Consider the following 22,601-nt stretch of genomic DNA (forward strand, 5'->3'; position numbering starts at 1 on the left):
TGGAAATGCAAAAAAACGGGTGAATGGTCTCTACCCTCTGGCATCCTCGTAGGTCCAGGAAAATACCGGGGAGGTTACAGCGTGAATTAGATGTGTTGCCGGACCCGCAACCCGGATTGGAGCACATGTTGTGGCTGACTGGCCAGGATGCCAGGCCACTCAAGAGGAGCCGCTGCCCCACGTGCCTTGGAACCCAAGAGGGGAGCGTGTGAGGCCGCCGGACTATCACCTGGACCTTACCTTCGCTGCACAACCCTTCCTTCACATGCACAGTGAGGACAACCAATTCCCATTTGTTTTGGACACTTTCCCCATTGGATACTTTATTCCTTCTTTTTCTGTTGTCGTTATTTTAAATAAACGCCTCTCCAAGGCCTGACGCCACACCCACTGTGTCTCTTTCTCAACCTGCCACAATAGATAGATGACATATACTTTGTCCTGGGTCAAAAGTGATGCAAAGTTGCTTTATTTCATAATTTCAAATAATTAATATTTAACAATTATTTATGTACATTCCATTTTTGTATTGTATATATGACTTATTATTAGTCATCTGGGACCTTTTCAATTCAACGCAGTAATTTTCACTTTAAGGTCCTCTGAGAAATCAAACAAATCTAAATTAATTATTTATATAGGGCTAGTTATACAATTTTGACAGTAAAACCTTGTAATTATTTTGGATTACTAGACAACTGAGATCTACACTAACAATGGACCCTTTTCACGGACCTTTTATGATGCGTTCACGCCTTCTTTAACCCTTACCAGCCGGAGCGTTCAAATTTGGGAACAATTATTCCCATGGTTCCTGTCTCAATATCTTCGCTGTCCAATCACAGATTTTATTTCTGAAAACTGCCAGATACTCATGATAATATAAGCTAAAAGCACATGTGATTGGTTAAACGGTTACTGGGCATGAATAATAAATGTATCGTCATCAGTGTCATCCTCCATTTGCTTGAGCAGAGCCAGAGAGAATATCTCAGGAGATTACCTCCAGTGTTGGACTTACTGCTTCAAACTTACTGATGCGATCTTTCGAGGTAAGACAAGTTATTTAACATGTGTTGTCAATATTATCAATTGAAAGTCAAACGTTTTAGTTACGAAGCATTTATTTGTAGGAGTAATGCTAGTTATTTCTGGAAAAAATGACATGACCGTCGGTGTTCATTGGACAGGCAACTAGCCTTTATTTTTAAGCAAATTTCTGTGAAACTTGCTAAATAAACATTAGCTAGCAATACTATGTACATTTTAGCTAAATATCAACAACTTTTTTGGCCAATTTTGTCGCTTGTGAAAAATCCGCCTGAAGTAATGTGCCTCACATTAGTGAGCAGATGGTGTTCAGACCTGCCTGGAAACTGGCCTGCTAGTTAGATAAGTTATCTAGCTTGTTGATTTTCCCACGTAATAAAAAAAAAAAATGGTTGACATCTTTCTATAATTTAGCAGATAGCCTTACCCATCCATCACACAGACATGATTTTAGGTTGTGTGTAGCTTCCTGTTCACAAGGAAAGTGTGAGAGGGCTGTCTGCTGTTGGACATTCTGGTTAGTCTGCAAGCCTTTAGTGAAAATTCAGTGTACGGATTTGTGAAGAACACACTGCTGGCTACCAATTGTTGTACTTTTTTTCTGTTGTAGACATGGATAGAGACTATGTCTCCCTGCTCAGCACCCTCAAGAGGAGGAGGCAGCTGACTGCTGATGAGCTTAGGTTCATAGCAGAGGAGGACATGGCTCATGAGGGCATAAGCACACAGATGTGCCACTGGTCAAGGCCCAGGAGGCTGCCAGACTCCTGGTAGAATGAGCTCGTAGCCCTGCTGGTGGCGGCACGTCCTGGGCGTGATATGCCATTGTTATGGCGTCAGTGATCCAGTGGGCGATCCTCTGCTTGGAGACAGCGCTTCCTTTCCGCTGTGCACTAAAGCAGACAAAGAGCTGCTCAGAGACTCTAAAGCTATGTGTGCGTTCCAAATAAATGCGTAAAGCGCGCACCGGACACAGCAACGTCAGGGCTGGGTCTGCCTCCTCCTGGGGCAGCGCTTGTTGGTTCACCACCTGATCCCTAAAAGGGGCCGTGGGAACCTTGGGCACATAGCCCGGTCGGGGTAACAGGATAACGTGAGAGTAGCCCGGACTGAACTCCAGGCACATTTAGCTGACAGAGAATGCTTGCAGGTCTCCTACCCTCTTGATGGAAGTGAGCGCAGTCAGGAGGGCAGTCTTCAAAGAGAGTGCCTTAAGCTCAGCTGACTGCAGGGGCTCAAAGGGGGCTCCCTGTAGACCCTGAAGAACTACAGAGAGGTCCCATGAGGAAATGAGGCTCAGTCTGAAGGGATTCAACCTCCTGGCACATCTCAGGAAACTGATGATCAGGTCGTGCTTCCCTAAGGACTTACTATCCTCTGTGTCGTGGTGTGCTGCTATAGCAGCTACATACACCTTCAAGGTGGAGGGGGACAGCCACCCTTCCAACCTCTCCTGCAGGAAGGAAAGCAATGATTAGACTGTGCACCTCTGGGGGTCATCGCATCAGGAAGAACACCATTTAGCGAACATATGCCACTTCAAGGCATACAGGCGCCTCGTAGAGGGGGCCCTAGCCTGAGTGATTGTGTCCACCACCGCGGGTGGTAGGCCACTTAAGTCTTCCATGTCCCGTTCAGGGGCCAGACATGGAGATTCCAGTGGTCTGGTCACGGGTGCCAGATGGTCCCCCGCCCCTGAGAAAGAAGGTTCTTCCTCAGGGGAATTCGCCGGGGGGGGGGCTGTCGCAAGGAGCGTGAGGTCCGAGAATCACGTCTGGGTGGGCCAGTAGGGTGCTACCAGGATGACCTGCTCCTCGTCCTCCCTGACCTTGCACAGGGTCTGTGCGAGTAGGCTAACTGGGGGATACACATATTTGCGTAGTCCAGGGGGCCAGCTATGTGCCAGCACGTCTATACTGAGAGGTGCCTCGGTCCGGGCATACCAGAGCAGGCAGTGGGAGGATTCTTGGGAAGCAAACAGGTCTGCCTGTGCCTGCCCGAATCGACACCAAATCAGCTGGACCACCTGAGGGTGGAGTCTCCAATCTCCCCTGAGGGTAACCTATCATGACAGCGTGTCCGCTGCAGTGTTGAGGTTGCCCGGGATGTGAGTGGCTCGCAGCGACTTGAGGTGCTGCTGACTCCAGAGGAGGAGACGGCGGGTGAGTTGTGACATACAACGGGAGCGTAAACCACATTGAAGGTTGATGTATGCCACCATCGCCATGTTGTCTGTCCAAACTAACACGTGCTTGCCCTGGATCAACAGCCGAAACCTCCGTAGGGCGAGCAGAATTGCAAACAACTTGAGGCAGTTGATGTGCCAACGCAGCCACGGGCCCATCCAGGAGGGCAAACTGCTGGGCAAAGTCCTCGAAGGTGTCGCCGAACAGGCCAACCTAGGAAATGGGGGCACCAAGGAAACGTGCCTTGTCGGCCTCTCCTGTCTCGACCAGGTTGAGCCAAAGGTGGCACTCCTGGACCACCAAGGTGGACATCGCCCGCCCGAGAGACTGCGCCGTGACCTTCATCACCCGGAGAGTGAGGTCAGTCACTGAGCACATCTCCTGCATCAATCCCGGGGTGGTACTACCCTTGTGCAGTTCCTTTAGCGCTTTGGCTTGGTGGACTTGCAGGAGAGCCATGGCGTGCAGGATGGAGGCGGCTTGTCCAGCGACACCACAGGCTTTGGCCGTCAGGGACGACGTAAACCTACAGGCCTTGGATGGGAGCTTTGGGTGCCCGCACCAGGTGACAGCGCTCTGCGGGCATAGGTGCACCACGAGCGCCTTATCCACCGGGGGGATCGCCAAATAGCCCTTGGCCGCCCCACCATTGAGGGTAGTGAGGGCGGGGGAGCTGAAAGATCGGGACCGGGCAGTAAAAGGTGCCTCCCATGACCTTGTCAGCTCCTCTTGCACTTCCGGGAAGAAAGGAACTGGGACGGGGCGTGGCTGTGAGTGGCGTTCACAGCAGGAACCAATCATCAAGCTGCGAGGGTTCAGGGGAGAGCAGAGGGTTCCACTCTAGCCCGACGCTCGAGGCTGCCCGGGAAAGCATGTCCGTCATCTCCACGTCAGCCTGTGACTGGGCGATCGTACCTGAGGGGGGGAGCCCAGCTGAGGTTTCCACATCTGACTGGACGAGCAAGCACTCCGATGCTGCGCTCGAGAGCTCATCACCATCACGGGCTCCGAACGAGAGGTCGAACTCGCCGTGAGACGAGCCGGCGGACTCATCCGGAAGAGAATGGGAGGTCCGTGGGGGGATACCCGGCGGAGGTGGTCCCATTGGGGTCCCCAAATCACCCCCAGTGCTAGCATACCCGTAGGTAGAAGGACAAGGGCGGGGAGCCGCTGGAGTGGCATGCTTTCTTACAAAGGCAAGCCACGACCGCATCGTTGCCATGGACATGTTCTTGCAATGAGTACACGACCCATCCACGATCACTGTCTCCATGCAGGCAGGGCCCAGACACGAAAGACAGAGATTGTGACCATCAGAAGGCGAGAGATAACGACCGCAACCAGGAATAACACACAAACGGAAAGGCATCTTTAAAAAGACGCGTCTTTAAAAAGACATTCCATGTGTGCCGCTCTTTTAGAGAAATATACTCTTTTTTTAGAATATACTCTTTTCAGAGGGGCGTTCTCTGCAGTGCACCAGTGCAGAGGGGGGAGAAGCCGCTGAAATGTGGGAATTCAGCTCAGTGAGCATCGACTGTTCGGCTCCGAAGAGAAAATCTGAATGAGTGGTTGCACACCAGCTCCTTTTATACCCGTATGTTTGGGGGAGTGGTATGCAAATAGCACTTGCCAATTTTCATTGGCCTTTTATTAAAGACCAGAGGTGTTTCGGGCTCCCAAGTGTGACCCCTAGTGTCACTACATCAACACAACTTCGAGTGAGTGACAGACAGGGAACCCAACCTTTTAACCCTGGAACCTCAACATCATAAATTAAAAGATTCTGTTTGACTAAGTCACCAAGAAGTCTAGTGGAGGCCTGCCTTTGGACAATAAAATGGTCAAAGAGACTTAAACGGCATGATTTAAAGCAAAAAAAGTTCATTGGTCAGAGAGGCCCCTCAGCATGACCTTCTGAACTTCCACACAGTGCTAAAGCAGGTTTTCTTTGAAAGGTTTCCTTGTAAAGACCCTCAGGTTTGCATGATTCTTATACTAGAACATTTCATCTTAATCCAGGAACATTTCACACAAAGTCACAGTTCTTTGCTGAGTTAACCCTATAAAATATACAAGATGCATTTGGACCCAAATTATACACCATACCTAGCCTTGCTAGATAATTCTGAAAATTACTTTAACCTGTGATTACTTTTATAACTGACAAATTAATGATTATAGCCTAATGTACCTTTTAAAATATGTGTAGTGATTTGTAATAACTTATAACTGACAAATCGATAATTATAATCTTTAATCTTGTATTATTCATCTCATTCTACTAAGAATGGTAACTATTCAAGGCTTAACCTGATAATATACCCCGACAATCAGGTTTCTCATAATGTGTAATGTATTATCCATGTTGTAAAACCAATGAATTAACCAGTATGATTTGTTATCAGGGATTTTCATGTTTTGTTACTTACATGTATAATATTCACGTAAGAATGTCATATTTAGTATGTAAATGCTTGCCTGTTTACGAGAATGTTGATGACAACGAATGTCATGTCTCTTGCACCATTTTCAAGATATAAAAGTTCATGATTAAACATTCACTAGTATGAGTGGGAAGTTTGTAAGAATCCTCCACACAAAGGATTGTCAGTCAACTTTGAAAAGGACAAACCAGTTGACCACGTGACTCTGAAAAGCCATTTCTGATTGGCTCAAAACATCTTTGGGTTGCGGCCAATTTCAGTTCAAAAGTTTCCTAAACAGGACGAACTCCCTCTTGGAACTCGGCTCTTGGAACTCAGCTCTTGGAACTGTCTCTTGGTCTCCTCTCTTCTTCGGCTCTCTTGCTCTTCACTTCCTCTGCAGATCCTCATCCTCTGTGCCATGTAGAGTCCAAGGAAACTCAGGACACAAAGTCCCAAGGAAGCCTCCCACTCTCTGCTCTACAGTTCACACACTCAACGGGAGTCGCGAGTCTTCCTTGCAGAAGGCCTCGCTTCAAAGCCCACCTCATCATCCATTGAGACAACAACTACCAACGATCATTACAGAGTCCAAGACATCGACGGAACGAAATTTCTACAAAGAGCCAAAGAACCAAGCCATAGCAAGGAAATGCAATGCAAGGAAATGCAACGACATGCAAGTACATCTCCAGACTTTTGCTCAAAGTGCTGGTGTATTAGATAAATATTTTGGGTAGTCCAATTGCAAATCGATTTAGACTCAAAGAAGGATAAATGGTTCTTAAGACATTGTCAACAGACTCCATAAAGTTCATTATCTCTGTATTAATCATTCTGTCACTTTACTGACCAACCTATTTCATGTTGTATGTGTTAGATTAGTTTTATGTTTAGAATAGCAATAAAGTTGTTTGTATTCAAAGATAATTTGACTGTGGTATATTTTGATAAATAATCTCATCCCTGTTTTTAAAAGATTTAGCTTCAAAGCTATATCTAAATATGTGTGATATTATTTTCAGTAAGCCATGAGAATAATATTACTCCAATTAGTGAATTAATCATAATTCCCTTATTAAAGTGAATTAATTACAAAAGAAATTGTGAGCAAATACGAGACATTGTATTACGATTTTAATGATGGAGAATTTTATTCCGACAAATAATCTAATTATTTGTCATTTATCTTTCTTATAATGGTTGTCAAACACGACTAATTCCATTATAAATTTCCTTACATAATAATGATGTAGAATAAGGACAGTTAAAATTAATTCCTAGCTCACATACTGTTTCCTACAATGGCATTCAAATTTAGCCAACTATGACGACTTCTGCTTTGCAAATGCAGATGTGTGAAAAGGGTCCATTTTCTTTAGGACAGTCGTGCCCCTAAATTCATATTTTTAGGAGCACAGTCTGTAAAGCTGGCACCAGGATGTCTACACCCAAAAGGCGCCATTTCCGGCAAAAGTCAAAGAACTCTGCGAGAATCAATGTCATAGAACTCTCTCACAAAAGCTGAAATCTACACCTGAATATCACCACGTGTGATAAATTGCAAATCACATTGCTGCCCCCTCTTCTCTCTCCCCTTCTCCCCTTCAACAGCTCAGGACCAATACAAAGACAAAAGATTTATATGTAAAAAATATAACAAATACCATGAAAACAAAGAATGCAACTGTATGTGTTTGATATCATTTAAGAGGTCTCTATGCTACTGGTATAGTGGTCTCTTTCCCATGTTGATAAAACTAATGGTGACAAAGTTATAAGGTCTTTGCCAAATCCTGCATAATTCTGGAGGTCTATCCCCCTCCTCCAATTTAAATGATCTCCTGTATGTTAACAAGGTTAAACCCCAGGAAGTCAAGAACACATTCACCCCCAAATTCTCATTGTTCAAAGGATAATACCATTTGGTACACAATGTTTATTCTGTCTGGGTATTTAAGGAAAGTTGGCAAGAAGCTCGGGGAATCTGTAAGCAGATCTCCCATGCTGTACCGCTGCATGTAGTTTTGTCAGGTATGTTTCTTTGTCTTGTCTTTTATTTTAGTAATGCTTGTTTATTCTGATCATGTGAAATTGGCTTTGATTTGAATTTCTGCAACAATGTTTTATATCCTACCTGACAAATAAATTGTTATTATTTGATTTATTCTGAATTCCTCTGAAATCATTTAAATCATTACTGGAGCTTTAATATAGGAGGAAGCCATTTAAAGACTCTCAGTTTGAATTTCACTCAGGACAACCAGGTAGGACAACCACCTAGGACAACCGGCTAGGATTTGAATTTCATTAGACCAGGGTAGACCATACTGGAGGTGTAATAGAGGAGAAACCACTCAGGACAACCAGGTAGGACAACCACCTAGGACAATTGGGTAGGAGAAAGCCATTTAAAGACTCTCAGTCACTGCTCACCACCCGTCTTAGCAAGTTGTATGTACGTGACTAAGCGGCAATATCGTCTGGTTAGGAGACAAGCCAAACCAGACGATATTAGTTAACCCTACAACCGCTGACTAAGAACGGAACTGGCTATCCATTTTCGGGAGGTTTACGTAATTTAATAACGGCCGGCGTAAGTCTCCAAAAATTGAAAGGACAATGTAGAGTAGTAATCAATAACCTAAAAATGTTAAATTTAAAGAATGATCAGAAATTAATTAGAGCTTAAATATAAATTAGAGGTCAACTTAAAATTGGAGTCAGATAAAATTAATAACAGAATCAAAAGTGTGAATTAACAATAATTGCTTCAGTGCTCAGAAAAGACAGAACAATGCAGAGACCTTCAAGGGCAATTTATTGAAGTTCCACTCCGGAACGGATGGAAAATTATCCCTTTTTACACAGTCAAAAATATATTTTAACTTCATGAGTTTTGAATGAGTGTCAGATGTCACTTGCACTGGTGTTTTTCTTATTCTCACGGAGCACTTTCACTTGCAAATGTGAGAATAATGAAGTAAACAGATGGCATGAGTACATTTACACACATTGTCTTTTGCTCCACTGTCGCTGCTGAGATTTGCGTGCTGATTGCGGAGTTAATCAAAAGATTTTTTAGAGGGGTTGTAATTACATTTAAATAGGGTCTAGCAACACCTTTGACTAACGTTTACGGATTGGCCCCATTCACTTCCATTGTAAGTGTCTCACTGTAACCCAGATTTCTGCTTTTTAAATAAAAGGAGAGAAAAGCGCAAATTATGTTTTGTGTTTAGCAACATTATGCCAAATGCTGTTGATTGAGCTTAGCTTGTATTGAACTTGAAATATTCCTTTAATGGAAAATTTCATTTCTGATTCTGGTGTAAATGATGAAGACCCATCTCAGCAATTAATACAGAAATTACTTATCTTGTGCTAATTGACAGTAAACGTTACAGACGTTCGCAATAACAATTAGGCCTACTTTACAGACATCTGGAAACAATCCTGCACGGATAGGGCTTTTGAGTATTTTTGCATTTCCCCATCTTGCAGATTGTGGATGAAACTAAGTGCAAATTGCATCAACTCTAATTTTGTGGCTGTGTTTGTGCTATTACAACATATCCCTTTTAAATTATGTTTGAATCTTCTGTGTAGCATGTTTTATGCAAAGGTATTCCATGTCTTTACATTTTGATATAAGCAAAATATAGAGAGATTTGTCCTCCATTCAGATATGAATGCAAATATAAACACTGTACTGCGGGAGTGTGTGGATGTTGTTTATGTGTTGTAAACTCACCACATCCACTCTGAACAGAGGAATCAGTGTGCTGTCATGTTTAACAGCAGAAAACTTTGCTGCAGCTGTTACATGAACATCCACCTCAGCAGAGCTAAAGGAGAAGAGTGGTGTCTCACTCGCATATAACAGCACATGCATCTCCATGTCAGGATATAAGGTGCGCAACTGCACATAAACCATTGCACATTATTCATCTGAATAGCAGCTTGATGTTTTACCTGATCATGAATTAAACTATATCCATTCATGGAAACATAGAGACAGAGTGTTAGAAAGATCTGATGGAGTTAGAGTCTTAAAATATCAATGATTGTACACATTCAGTCATATTTCTCTGTAGTTATGCTCATGCAACTTTACAATCAATGAAATATAATACATACAATGCATGCATTCATGGCAATATTTCAGAATTATCCAATGTCCTGTAGATTCACTGACCTGTGGAATGAAGATGCCAAACTGGCTGGTGTTCAAATGGATTGGGGAGCTCTTTGGTATCTATGATTGACACATGAAAAGAGAGAAATCTCTTGAATGTTTTACATTTTTATTAGTATCAATATCAAAATGAAGCCATATTTTAACATTTTCTGTAGAAAATGTGAGTGGTGTTTGCCCAAGCATCAATTCTACCATGTTTTGGATGGTTGTCAGGGTGTTGCTAATGGGTTTTAGCATAGATATGTAATATCTATGCTATCTGATTTGGAATTGTCAGCTGCTTCAAATACTGGGCTACCATTAATATATGTGTGATACTTAAGCTAATTTTCTGGAATGTACAGTAGATGTACATATAGATTATAGACTACATTTATGCATTTAGCAGATGCTCATATCCCAAGTAACTTACAGTGCATTCAGTTTATATTTTTTTTAGTTTGTGTGTTCCTGGGAATTGAACCCATGATCTTAGTGTTGCTAGTGCCATGCTGTACCAGTTGAGCTACACTAAACTAAATATATGTTATAAATATATGATTTGAGTGAACAAATACTGTATACTGTATTATGTATGTTTTTTGGAGATTAATTTATGGTTTTGACCTATTCATCCCATTGTGTTTCTGATCACCAGTCCCACCGCTTAAGGAAGCTTCAAGCACCGGACAGTGCTCGGATTATAAATATTGTTTATAAGAGCGGTGTGGTGGTGGAGTAGTGGGGAAAGCACAGAAGTAGTAAGCAGAAGGTTGCCAGTTTGATCCCCACAGCCATCACCATTGTGTCTTTGAGCAAGGCACTTAGAGTTGGCACAAGTAGTTTTAGTAGGGAGAGTGACTCGTTTGAGTCATTAGCAGTGCACTTGTGGGAGTTGGAGAGCTTTTTTTTTGGCCAAAATTCCCTGATTGGTGAATCGATTGTCTTCAGGATCATGGACAGAAGTTCTTCTCCAGGAATTGTGCTATTAAACACGATTTGAAAACAATGAAGTTGAAATAATGTGGACTGATGGCTTTTACCATCAGTTAACTACCTCAGAGCTCGTAGTACATCTGTCTTTAAAGGTTTATAAGTTATCGTTAGAAATCAATTCCCCAATGGAAAAATTAATACGATTTTGACACCCGAAAGCAGACTGTTGCGCTCGATTAGGGTCAGGGGTTTGTTTAGCATCTCAATGCTGATAATTAGTTGTGCTTGCTTCCGGACATCGCTTATACATGATGTGTTATTGAGGCAAAAGCACACCAACCAGTTATTCATTGTCCAGTAGTAAATGCCTTTAAATTATTATTATTATTATTATTATTATTATTATTATTTTTTAATTATTAAATCAGAACTAAGAAAGCAGAACAGCAGAAACAATTATTTTCTCACCATGTCATCTCTGATGTTAATTTGAAGAAGCCCAGAGCTGAAATATGCATATGCTGCTGAATTCACAAAAAAGTCAGATGCGGCCAGTGAGAGCATGTAGTTTTCTGCAGGCTGCATGTCAAATGAGCTTGGAGAGAACGGTGGTTCAGAGGGAGAACTGCTGCTATAAAACTCACCCTGTCACATCAAAAACACCTTAAAGTGTTAGTTCACTCAATAATGAAAATTCTCTCATCATTTACTCACCCTCATGCCATTCCAGATGTGAATGACTTTCTTTCTTCAGCAGAACACAAACAAAGATTTTTAGATGAATATTTCAGCTCTGTAGGTCCATACAATGCAAGTGAATGCTGATCAGACCTTTGTAGCTCCAAAAATCACATAAAGGAAACAAAAGTAATCCATAAGACTCCAGTGGTTTAATCCATGTCTTCAGAACAATATGATAGATGTAGGTGAGCAACAGATCAAAATGTCATTCTTTTACTCTAAATGTTCACTTTCACTTTCAGATGTGAAAATTAAACTAAACAGGCACCACATGAAAGTGAAAGTGGTGATTTAGGGTAAAAAAAAAAAGGACTTACATTTTGAGCTGTTTCTTGCCCACATCTATCATATCACTTCTGAAGACATGGATTAAACCACTGTAATCATATGGATTACTTTTATGTTTTCTTTATGTGATTTTTGGAGCTACAAAGGTCTGATCATCATTCACCTGCGTTGTATGGACCTACAGATCTAAAATATATTAAAAATACTGAAAAATCTAAAAATCTTTGTTTGTGTTCTGCTAAAGAAAGTCATACACATCTGGAATGGCATGAGGGTGAGTAAATGATGAGAGAATTTTAGTTTAATAAAATAACTATCCCTTTGAAGTCACACAAGGGTCATTGAAAAAAAACAAAAAGCAAAACAAAAACCTCCATAACAAGTACTTAAAGGTGCAGTCAGTAACTTTTGTCTTTGAGTCATCTTGAACTTACACTGAAATCTAGTGTCTTGGATGCAGCATCATTTAAAATCAATAGTTTTCAGTTTCAGATATCATTGTAGAAATGTAGTATTCACAGTCAGACATGATTACTTTAATCAATGAGTGAAAGTGTCCAATAACAGGACATTTCTGAGATTGAGTAGTATTCAGCTGGTCATGTGATTCTAACATGTGTGGACCCTCTCCATGTAGAATAAAACAGTTTTTTATAAGGTTACTGATATGACTGGAGTCTTCATTTTAATATGAGTGCTTATGATTTCCTACATATATTGCAAAATTACAATTCATGACTTTAGGAGTTAAACATCGTTAATGAGGAAACAATTACTGAGTGCATCTTTAAAATCTTTGAGAAACAAGATTTTAAAGGTATACTGTTAGCTGAATAAAGAGAAGCTAATGAATATATTCAACAGAAAAAGAAACATAATAATATGAATTTGTCTCATTTATGAAAAAACTAAAATCAGTATAACAAATACTGTATTCAACTTTACCTTCATATCTAGTTCAATGCTGTTATCTGTCACAGAGGGCGAGGATGTGAGAGGGATGTTCATATATATATACTGATCCACGCGTATGTTCACTAGAACAAAATCAAGATAAATATTTGACAGTGAATACTGTGGTCTTCTAATGAAGTGGACTTCCAAGCTGTTGAACAAACAAATTTGCACCCAAAATAAAAATTCTGTCATCATCTTGTACTCACCCTCATGTTTGTTCCAAACATTTTGAACTTTCTTTCTTCCATGGAACACAAAAGGAGGTATTTTTAAGAATCTTCAAGTTGCCATCAAAGTAGTCCATATTTAGGTCTGTTCCTCACACAAAGCTGACTTCATTAGACTTGGAATATAGCACACGATTTGAATGGACAACTTTAATGATGCTTTTATTGTACTTTTTATCCATTTTGGAGCTTGATAGTTGTGATCACTATTAACTTACATTTAATACATACTCAAAATGTAGCTAGCTAAGCTACCAACAACTGAACAGAACAATTCGTTAAGCTAAGCTGAAAGCAACACTTTAAATAAAGTAGCTAGTTAAACTACAACATACACACCAAAAGTAGCTTGCTACAATTAAGCTACTTCATAATTTTCCCCAACCAGATGCATGAAGTACAGTATTTAAAATACTTATTTACATGACATTTATCAAAGCCATGGTACAGTATAATGCAATGCTATTCAACTTTGGAAAGCCCAGGGCCGCAAAGCAGGACCTCTATATTATTGAGGGCTGCACTATTAGTTTTAATAGTAATTCTTATGTTTAAGATTTATTTATTAATTTTATAGTAAGTGTCATTTTTAAAAGTATAAAATATAAATTAGAGCAGGGGCGGGTCTACTGGGGTGGCACGGGGTAGCAACTGGCACCCTAAGAAAAAGCATTGCCACTCCATCTGTCACCCTAACATTTGGTATCCCAATGTATAAAATATAAATGTAGGTATATTGCAGTTGATGCTGACATTATGTAAGAGTTTATTTACAGTATTTCGAACTGTCGTACAGCTGTTCTTCACTATGGCGGCCAATCGTGTGATTGATTACAGCTGCGGACAATGACATGTTTACTTACTGGAGCACGTGCACAATGATTCTGCATCTGACAGGCATAGTGGCCAAGTCTTATTATTTGCGACTTTGAGCCTGTTTTTTCATAAATCTGCTTATAAATAAGGGCACTCGCGGGTTATTTTCAGAATACAGTCTTGGGGCTTTCAACACACCTGCCCCGTCCAGCTTTTGATGCTCACAGTCTTGTGTATGCTGCACGTTTTTCATCGGAAACTGGAAGTGAGTGACACATGATAATAATGACAACATGGACAGATAAATGGAAAAATAGAGGTAACATTTCTCAGTAGTTTCCATGTCCTCTCTGAATGATTATTAGTATCACAGTCTGTCTCCCTCATGTTTCCAAAGGACTCTTATTTTGAAGTTTTCCCCCGGACTACATTTCCCACGGTACACTGCCCTCATCAGCCATCTGTTCCCCATCATCCTCACCTGTTCTCCATTTCCTCGTCAGCAATTTTTATATAAATACCCTCCAGTTTTGTTCATCCTTGGTCAGTTCTTGTCTGTGTAACCCTGATGTTAGTGTGTAGTCTATTTGATACTTTGAGTTCTCCACGTTGTTTGAATTCTTCATCACATTCATTAAAAGCCTACAAATTGATCCATCGCCTCTTCCTCATCATCTCTACTACACCACACTTACGTGACAATTAGATATGATGGATTAATACAGATACAATGTCAAAGTTTTCCTGTATGGAAGCCAATTTTTTTTCCATAGTTTACCACTTTCTTTTGGAGAATTTTTATTTGTTTTCTCTCATGATCTTGACATAAAAGTTGTTTTCTCGTGATCACAACTTAAGTGTAAATCACTGCAGAATAATTCCAGTGACGTCATTCAGTGTGGAAATATCAGAGGAGTATGACCACATCGCATATATCATTAATCAAGGCCTGACGGCAGCTGAAATAGCTTTGTGCCATTTAAGCACTGTATACAAGCACTGTGTCAGAGCTTCAATCATTTTGGGGGGAAAACAAGTGATCTGTGACGTCCATGCATCATTTGTCTGAAAACCACATGACCACTTCGGTAACTGGTTCAAAAACAGCAGCACCTGCATCATGTCACAGTCCAAATTACTGAGATCACATTTTTCCCCATTCTGATGGTTGATGTGAACATTAACTGAAGCTCCTGACCTGTTTCTGCATGATTTTATGCACTGCACTGCTGCCACATGATAGGCTGATTATCGCATGGATGATTGTTGGTGCCAGACGGGCTGGTTTAAGTATTTCTGTAACTGCTGATCTCCTGGGATTTTCACACACAACAGTCTCTAGAATTTACTCAGAATGGTGCCAAAAACAAAAACATCCAGTGAGCGGCAGTTCTGTGGATGAAAATGCCTTGTTGATGAGAGAGGTCAACAGAGAATGGCCAGACTGGTTTGAACTGGCAAAGTCTATGGTAACTCAGATAACCGCTCTGTACAATTGTGTTGAGAAGAATATCATCTCTGAATGCTATTCTAATATGTGGAATGGCGCTGTTTTGGTGGCACGAGAGGGACCTACACAATATTAGGTAGATGGTTTTAATGTTGTGGCTGATCGGTGTACACAGCAAACACAAACAAACCAATAATAGTTACTTTGTCATTTACAAGCAGATCTTCTCACGGTTGTCAAACACAACAGTAGAAAATAGCGCCCTCAGCTGACAACTATTATGAATCTGAATATGACATGAAACCTGAATGTTCCACTTCAACCAGTGGCGTAGCCAGAAACATGGCTCTGGGTGTGCCATAGGCAGCGGCATAGCTAGACCCTGGCTGATAGGGCTAAAGCCCCAGATTTTTTGTTAATAGACCCAAATGTTTGTTTTTTTTGTGATTAAAAAAATATAATAAATAAGGCTTAATGTTCATTACATCAGGGTACAAAAGCAACAAGGCAGGCTGCAATTCTGACTTCAAATGTAAATTAATTCTGATCAATGAGCCCCACTTGCATTATTTGACAGTTTGCACTTTGACTTTTACCTGCTGTTCGTGCTCAAGTTCATCAGACAAATTATGAACACCTCGTGTGTGAGCTTATGTTCTCTCACAAGGGTGCAGCTTTTCTCTATCAGAGGCACAGCGGTTCCCTATCTGTCACTCACTCGACGTTGGTGTCGATGTAGTGACACTAGGGGTCACTCTTGGGAGCCCGAGACACCTCTGGTCTTTGATAAAAGGCCAATGAAAATTGGCGGGTGGTATTTGCATGCCATTCCACCCGAACATACGGGTATAAAAGGAGCTGGTATGCAACCACTCATTCAGATTTTCTCTTCGGAGCCGAACGGTGATGCTCACTGAGTTGAATACTACTGTTCATTCACCTCTGCTGGATCTGACGGTGCATTTCAGCGGCTTCTCCCTCCTCTGCACTGGTGCACTGCAGAGAATGCCCCTGGGCACTTCGGAAGAAAAACTAGAGAGTATATTTTCTGAAAGAGCATTTTTCCCCTCTAAAAGAGTATATATTTCTCTAAAAGAGCGCACACACGGAACATCTTTTTAAAGACACGTCTTTTTAAAGATGCTTTTCCGATTGTGTGTTATTCCTGGTTGTGCTCGTTATCTCTCGCCTTCTAACGGTCACGATCACTGTCTTTCGTGTCTGGGCACTGCTCACGCGGAGACAGCATTCGTGGATGGTCATGTTCTCATTGCGAGAATATGTTCATGGCAACGTTGCGGTCGCGGCTCGCCTTCGTAAGAAAGCGAGCCACCCCAGAGGCTCCCGTCTCGGTCCTTTTACCCACGGGTTTGAGGCCAGCGCGGCTAGCACTGGGGGCGATTGGGGGACCCCAATTGGACCGCCTCCGCCGGGTATCCCCCCGCAGACCTCCCATTCCCCAGCACGCTCGTCTGCCCCGATCGGGCTTCCGGGTGGGTCCGCCGGCTCGTCTCTCAGCGACTTCGACCTCTTATTTGGAGCCCGTAAAAGTGATGAGATCTCAAGCGCGGCATCGGAGAGCGGGCTCGTCCAGTCGGAAGCCTCAGCTGGGCTCCTCCCTTCGGGGTCGATTGCCCAGTCACAGACATGACGACATGCTTTCCCGGGCAGCCGCAAGCGTCGGTTAGAGTGGATTTCACCGCTCTTCCCTGAACTCTCACGGCTCGGTGATTGGTTCCTGGGCTCGTGGCGCCGGTCAAAGCCACGCCCCGCCCTGTTCCTTTCTTCCCGGAAGTGCATGAAGAGCTGACAAGGTCGTGGGAGGCACTTTTTACTGCCCGGTCCCGATCTTTTCAGCTTCCCCGCACTCACTACCCTCGATGGTGGGGCGGCCAAGGGTTATTCAGCAATCCCCCGGTGGATAAAGGCGCTCGCGGTGCACCTATGCCCGCAGAGCGCCGCCACCTGGCGCGGGTGCCCAAAGCCCCCGTTCAAGGCCTGTAGGTTTACGTCGTCTCTGATGGCCAAGGCCTACGGTGCCGCTGGACAAGCCGCCTCCGCCCTGCACGCCATGGCTCTCCTGCAAGTCCGCAAAGACGCTAAAGGAATTGCACGAGGGTAGTTCCGCCCCGGGATTGATGCAGGAACTGCGCTCGGCGACCGACCTCGCTCTCCGAGCGACGGAGGTCACGGCGCGGTCTCTCGGGCGGACGATGGCCACACTAGTGGTCCAGGAGTGCCACCTTTGGCTCAACCTGGTTGAGATGGGTGAGGCCGACAAGACACGATTCCTTGCTGCCCCCATTTCCCAGGCGGGCCTATTCAGCGACACCGTCGAGGACTTTGCCCAGCAGTTCTCGATGGTAGAGCAGTAGATGGATGCTAGCTGGCATATCCTGCCCCAGCGCGGCTCAAGATCCCGCACCCCATCTACTCATCGCCAAGGGCATCCCCCTGCGGTGACTGCACCGGTTCCGCCGCAGCCCGCCCCTTCGGCCTGGCCCCGGCGTGGAGCCCACCGCAGGAAGCAGACACCACCCGTCTCGCGGCCGCCCAGAACCCGTGAAAGGCTTCAAAGCGCCCTTGAGACGGGTGACCCAGGGACAACGAAACCTGCTGCTCTGGAGCTGGTAAGCAGATCTTCATCTCTTTGTTACCTTTTGCATTTAATTGCGCTGCATGCCCAAGTGGTTGCAGTACTCAAGAGCTCAGCAAGAGTGGTTTCCTTGTTCCCTGGGTCATGTATCCGGTGTGTACGGCTGGCATCACGACCACCGTCCACCACTGCATTTGGCAGGTTGGCGCTCCAGCGGCGGTCTCCCGCCCTGAGCGCCCAGCTGTGGCACAATTCCGCCCCCGATGTGACAGTCTCCACGGGTCACGAAGACAGGCCTTTTCCTCCCCCGTCCCAGGCTGTTCCGGGGGTGGTCACAAGGAGCCAGGTAAGTGCTTCGATGTCCTCGGACTCAGTACGGCCACGACGTGGTGTGGCACCTCGAGCTCTGCCCCGCCGTGAGGCCCCACCTGCCGGTACATCCGATGATGTTGTACCTTTGGTCCCCCTTGTGCGGAACTTGGATGCATGGCTTGCGCCTTCCAGTCCGTCATGAGGGCTGGTCCGGACCGTCCGACTCGGCTGCGTGATTCACTTCGCCGGGCATCCGCCCAGGTTCAGCAGTGTCCACTTCACCTTGGTGAAAGACGAAAATGCTGCTACCTTGCGCAGAGATTGCTACCCTCCTACGGAAGGACGCGATAGAACCTGTCCCTCCAGCCGAGATGAAGAAAGGGTTTTACAGCCCCTACTTCATTGTACCGAAAAAAGGCGGTGGGTTGCGGCCAATCTTGGACCTGCGAGTACTGAACCGGGCTTTACACAGACTCCCGTTCAAGATGCTGACGCGAAGACGCATTCTAGCGAGCGTCCGGCATCAAGATTGGTTCGCGGCGGTAGACCCGAAGGATGCGTACTTTCACATCTCGATCCTTCCTCGACACAGACCCTTCCTGCGGTTCGCGATTGAGGGTCAGGCGTATCAGTACAAGTCCTCCCTTTCGGCCTGTCCCTGTCTCCTCGCGTCTTTACGAAGATCGCAGAGGCTGCCCTTGCCCTGTTAAGGGAGGTGGGCATTCGCATTCTCAACTATCTTGATGACTGGCTAATCTTAGCTCACTCTCGAGATGTGTTATGCGCAAACAGGGACCTGGTGCTCACACACCTCAGCTGACTAGGGCTTCGGGTCAACTGGGAAAAGAGCAAGCTCCTCCCGGTTCAGAGCATCTCTTTTCTCGGTTTGGAGTTGGACTCAGTCTCCTTGACGGCGCACCTTACGAACGAGCGTGCCCAGTCGGTGCTGGCCTGTTTGAAGGCATTCAAACAGAAAACAGCAGTTCCGCTGAAACTTTTCAGGGGCATATGGCATCCTCGGCGGTGGCCACCCCGCTCGGGTTGATGCATATGAGGCCGCTTCAGCACTGGATCCAGACTCGAGTCCCGAGACGGGCATGGCGCCACGGGACACACCACGTGGCCATTACGTCGGTCTGTCACCGTCTTTTCAGCCCTTGGACCGACCTCTCATTTCTACGAGCAGGTTTTCCCCTAGAACTGGTCTCCAGGCGCATCGTGGTCATGACAGACGCCTCCAAAACGGGCTGGGGCACTGTTGGCAACAGGCACGCAGCCGCCTGCCTCTGGACGGGTCCGCGGCTGCGTTGGCACATCAACTGCCTCGAGTTACTGGCAATTCTGCTCGCCCTGCGGAGGTTCCGGCTGTTGATCCAGGGCAAGCATGTGCTAGTTCGGACAGACAGCACGGAGCGGTAGCATATGTCAACCGCCAAGGCGGTCTGCGCTCCCGCTGTATGTCACAACTTGCCCACTGTCTCCTCCAATGGAGTCAGCAGCACCTCAAGTCGCTGCGAGCCACTCACATCCCGGGCAACCTCAAGACTTCGGCGGATGCGCCGTCACAACAGGTTACCCTCAAGGGAGAGTGGAGACTCAACCTTCAGGTGGTCCAGCTGATTTGGAGTCGATTCGACAGGCACAGGTGCACCTGTTCGCCTCCCAAGAATCCTCCCCACTGCCCGCTCTGGTACGCTCTGACCGAGGCCTTCCTCGGCATAGACGCGCTGGCACACAGCTGGTCCCCTGGAATTCGCAAATATGCGTTTTCCCCCAGTGAGCCTGCTTGCACAGACCCTGTGCAAGGTCAGGGAGGATGAGGAGAAGGTCATCCTGGTAAGCACCCTACTGGCCCGCCCAGACGTGGTGCTCGGACCTCACGCTCCTCGCGACAGCTACCCCCGGGCAAATTCCCCTGAGGTAGGACCTTCTTTCTCAGGGAAGGGGCACCATCCGGCTTCCGCGCCCAGACCTCTGGAATCTCCATGTCTGGCCCCTGGACGGGACGCGGAAGACCTAAGCTGTCTCCCACCTGTGATGGTAGACACATTCACTCAGGCTAGGGTTCCCTCTATGAGGTGCCTGTATGCCTTTAAGTGGCATCTGTTCGCTAAGTGGTGTTCTTCCCATCGGGAAGACCCCCAGAGATGTGCAGTCAGATCAGTGCTTTCCTTCCTGCAAGAGAGGTTGGAAGGGAGGCTGTCCCCTTCCACCTTGAAGGTGTACGTTGCTGCCATAGCAGCACACCACGACGCAGTTGACGGTAAGTCCTTAGGGAAGCATGATCTGATCATCAGGTTCCTAAGAGGCGCCAGGAGGCTGAATCCCTCCAGGCCGCGCCTCGTTCCCTCATCGGACCTCTGTAGTTTTTCAGGGTCTACAGAGAGCCCCCTTTGAGCTTTGCAGTCAGCCGAGCTTAAGGCACTCTCCTTGAAGACTGCCCTCCTGACTGCGCTCACTTCCATCAAGAGGGTAGTTGACCTGCAAGCGTTCTCTGTCAGCGAAACGTGCCTGGAGTTCGGTCCGGGCTATTCTCACGTGATCCTGAGACCCCGACCGGGCTATGTGCCCAAGGTTCCCACCACTCCTTTTAGGGACCAGGTGGTGAACCTGCAAGCGCTGCCTCAGGAGGAGGCAGACCCAGCCCTATCGTTGCTGTGTCCAGTGCGCGCTTTATGCATCTATTTGGATCGCACGCAGAACTTTAGAGTCTCTGAGCAGCTCTTTGTCTGCTTTGGTGCACAGCGGAAAGGAAGCGCTGTCTCCAAGCAGAGGATCGCCCACTGGCTCACTGAAGCCATAACTATGGCATATCTCGCCCAAAACATGCCGCCCCCTGTAGGGCTACGAGCCCATTCTACCCGTGGTGTAGCGGCTTCTTGGGCCCTGGCCAGAGGTGCCTCTCTAACAGACATTTGCAGAGCAGCGGGCTGGGCAACGCCCAACACCTTTGCAAGGTTCTACAACCTCCGGGTGGAACCGGTTTCGTCCCAGGTAGTGGCACGCAACACAAGCGGATAAGCCCGGGATAGCCGGCCGGGTGTATCGCTTGCACGTAGCGCCTTCCACCTCCTTTTGAGCTGAAGACGTGCACTTTTAATTCCCAGTAGTGTTCAGAAAAGTTGTTCCCTGGTTGACTTCCTCCGAGCCCTGTGGCAGTCGAGTTTTTGGAGATACTCACTGCTGGCCCAGTACACGCGCTAACTAAGAGCCCGGTTCTGGGGTAGGTGCTCCGCATGTGGTGGTTCCCTGTAAGGCTAACCCCATGCGACCTATATCTTCCGCTAATTCGTTTCCCTGCTGGCAAACTGCGTCTTCCTTGGGCAGAGCCCCTCTGCCCCAGTCTCCATGTTGTAGTAACTCCTCCCCCATTGGGCAGGATCTACCTTGAAGGCTCTCCACATGTTTGGAAAGACCATGTGATGTATTCTTCCACTTAAATATCCCCCCTCTCTTGGGGCGAGCTGTGGTCTCCGCGGTGTCCTCCCCTTGGGAGGGACACCCCCCGACTAGACCTGGCGGCCCAGTCGGATAATTCCCCTTCTTTTTTAGGGAGTGGAAAAAGAGAAGGGGAAAGAGGCCACGACTGGGTTAAGCCTGTCTCTATCTCTGGGTAGTCGACTTGTCCCCAAAAAGGGCCGTTCAACACTCATAACTGTGTTGGGGGAGGTTACGTGTTGACCTGGTGTGCTGGCTATGAGGCACACAGCAAGTCTGCCCACCACACACCGCTAGTTCACGTAACACAGTTCAGCCTTGTGGCGTTTTGTATAGGGACCCCTAGTGTCACTACATCGACACCAATGTTGAGTGAGTGACAGATAGGGAACGTCATGGTTACTGGTGTAAACTCCGTTCCCTGTTGGAGGGAACGAGACGTTGGTCCCTCCTGCCACAACGTTGAACTACCCGCTGAAATTGCCGGACCTTATATAGGCTCCTCAGCGTAAAACCTGAATGAGTGGTTGCATACCAGCTCCTTTTATACCTGTATGTTCGGGGGAGTGGTATGCAAATACCACTCGCCAATTTTCATTGGCCTTTTATCAAAGACCAGAGGTGTCTCGGGCTCCCAAGAGTGACCCCTAGTGTCACTACATCGACACCAATGTCTCGTTCCCTCCAACCAGTAACCATGACGTTTTATCGTGGTCACAGTATTTTGCGAATAAAGTGAAAAATTATGAGAATAAAGTTGTAGCATTATGATTTTTAATTTCGTATGAGAATTAAGTTAAAATTATTAGAATAAAGTCATAGAATTTTGAGGTTATAGTCATAATATTAAACATTAGAGTAAATAATAGAGAGGAAAAAAATCTCAATATTAGGCCAAACAGAGCGTCATTATCACAATGATAGAACGGATTCAGAGCCAGCAGCTTCATTAATGCAAGAGATGGATGTGGAGGATGTAGTTAAATCATACTTTAGTT

General features: G+C 45.6%; 2 protein-coding genes across 4 annotated transcripts in view; one reads left to right on the forward strand and one right to left on the reverse strand.

Moving 5' to 3' along the window:
* LOC127432446 (NACHT, LRR and PYD domains-containing protein 12-like) overlaps nucleotides 1–22,601 on the forward strand; it is a 612,890-nt gene that overhangs the window by 176,369 nt on the left and 413,920 nt on the right. The window lies entirely within an intron of this gene.
* Nucleotides 1–22,601, reverse strand: part of bpifcl (BPI fold containing family C, like) — an 86,530-nt gene that overhangs the window by 10,469 nt on the left and 53,460 nt on the right. For all 3 annotated transcript variants that reach the window (XR_007895748.1, XM_051683564.1, XM_051683566.1), the window contains 4 exons: nucleotides 12,753–12,844; nucleotides 11,247–11,423; nucleotides 9,861–9,920; nucleotides 9,417–9,584 (listed from right to left, as the gene is read on the reverse strand). Coding sequence is in view for 2 of the 3 variants with exons in the window: in XM_051683564.1 (XP_051539524.1) it covers nucleotides 9,417–9,584; nucleotides 9,861–9,920; nucleotides 11,247–11,423; nucleotides 12,753–12,844 (497 nt within the window). In the remaining variant the exon portion in view is untranslated. The remainder of the gene's footprint in view (nucleotides 1–9,416; nucleotides 9,585–9,860; nucleotides 9,921–11,246; nucleotides 11,424–12,752; nucleotides 12,845–22,601) is intronic.

The sequence above is a fragment of the Myxocyprinus asiaticus genome, chromosome 42 (genome assembly GCF_019703515.2).
Source record: "Myxocyprinus asiaticus isolate MX2 ecotype Aquarium Trade chromosome 42, UBuf_Myxa_2, whole genome shotgun sequence".
NCBI lineage: Eukaryota > Metazoa > Chordata > Actinopteri > Cypriniformes > Catostomidae > Myxocyprinus > Myxocyprinus asiaticus.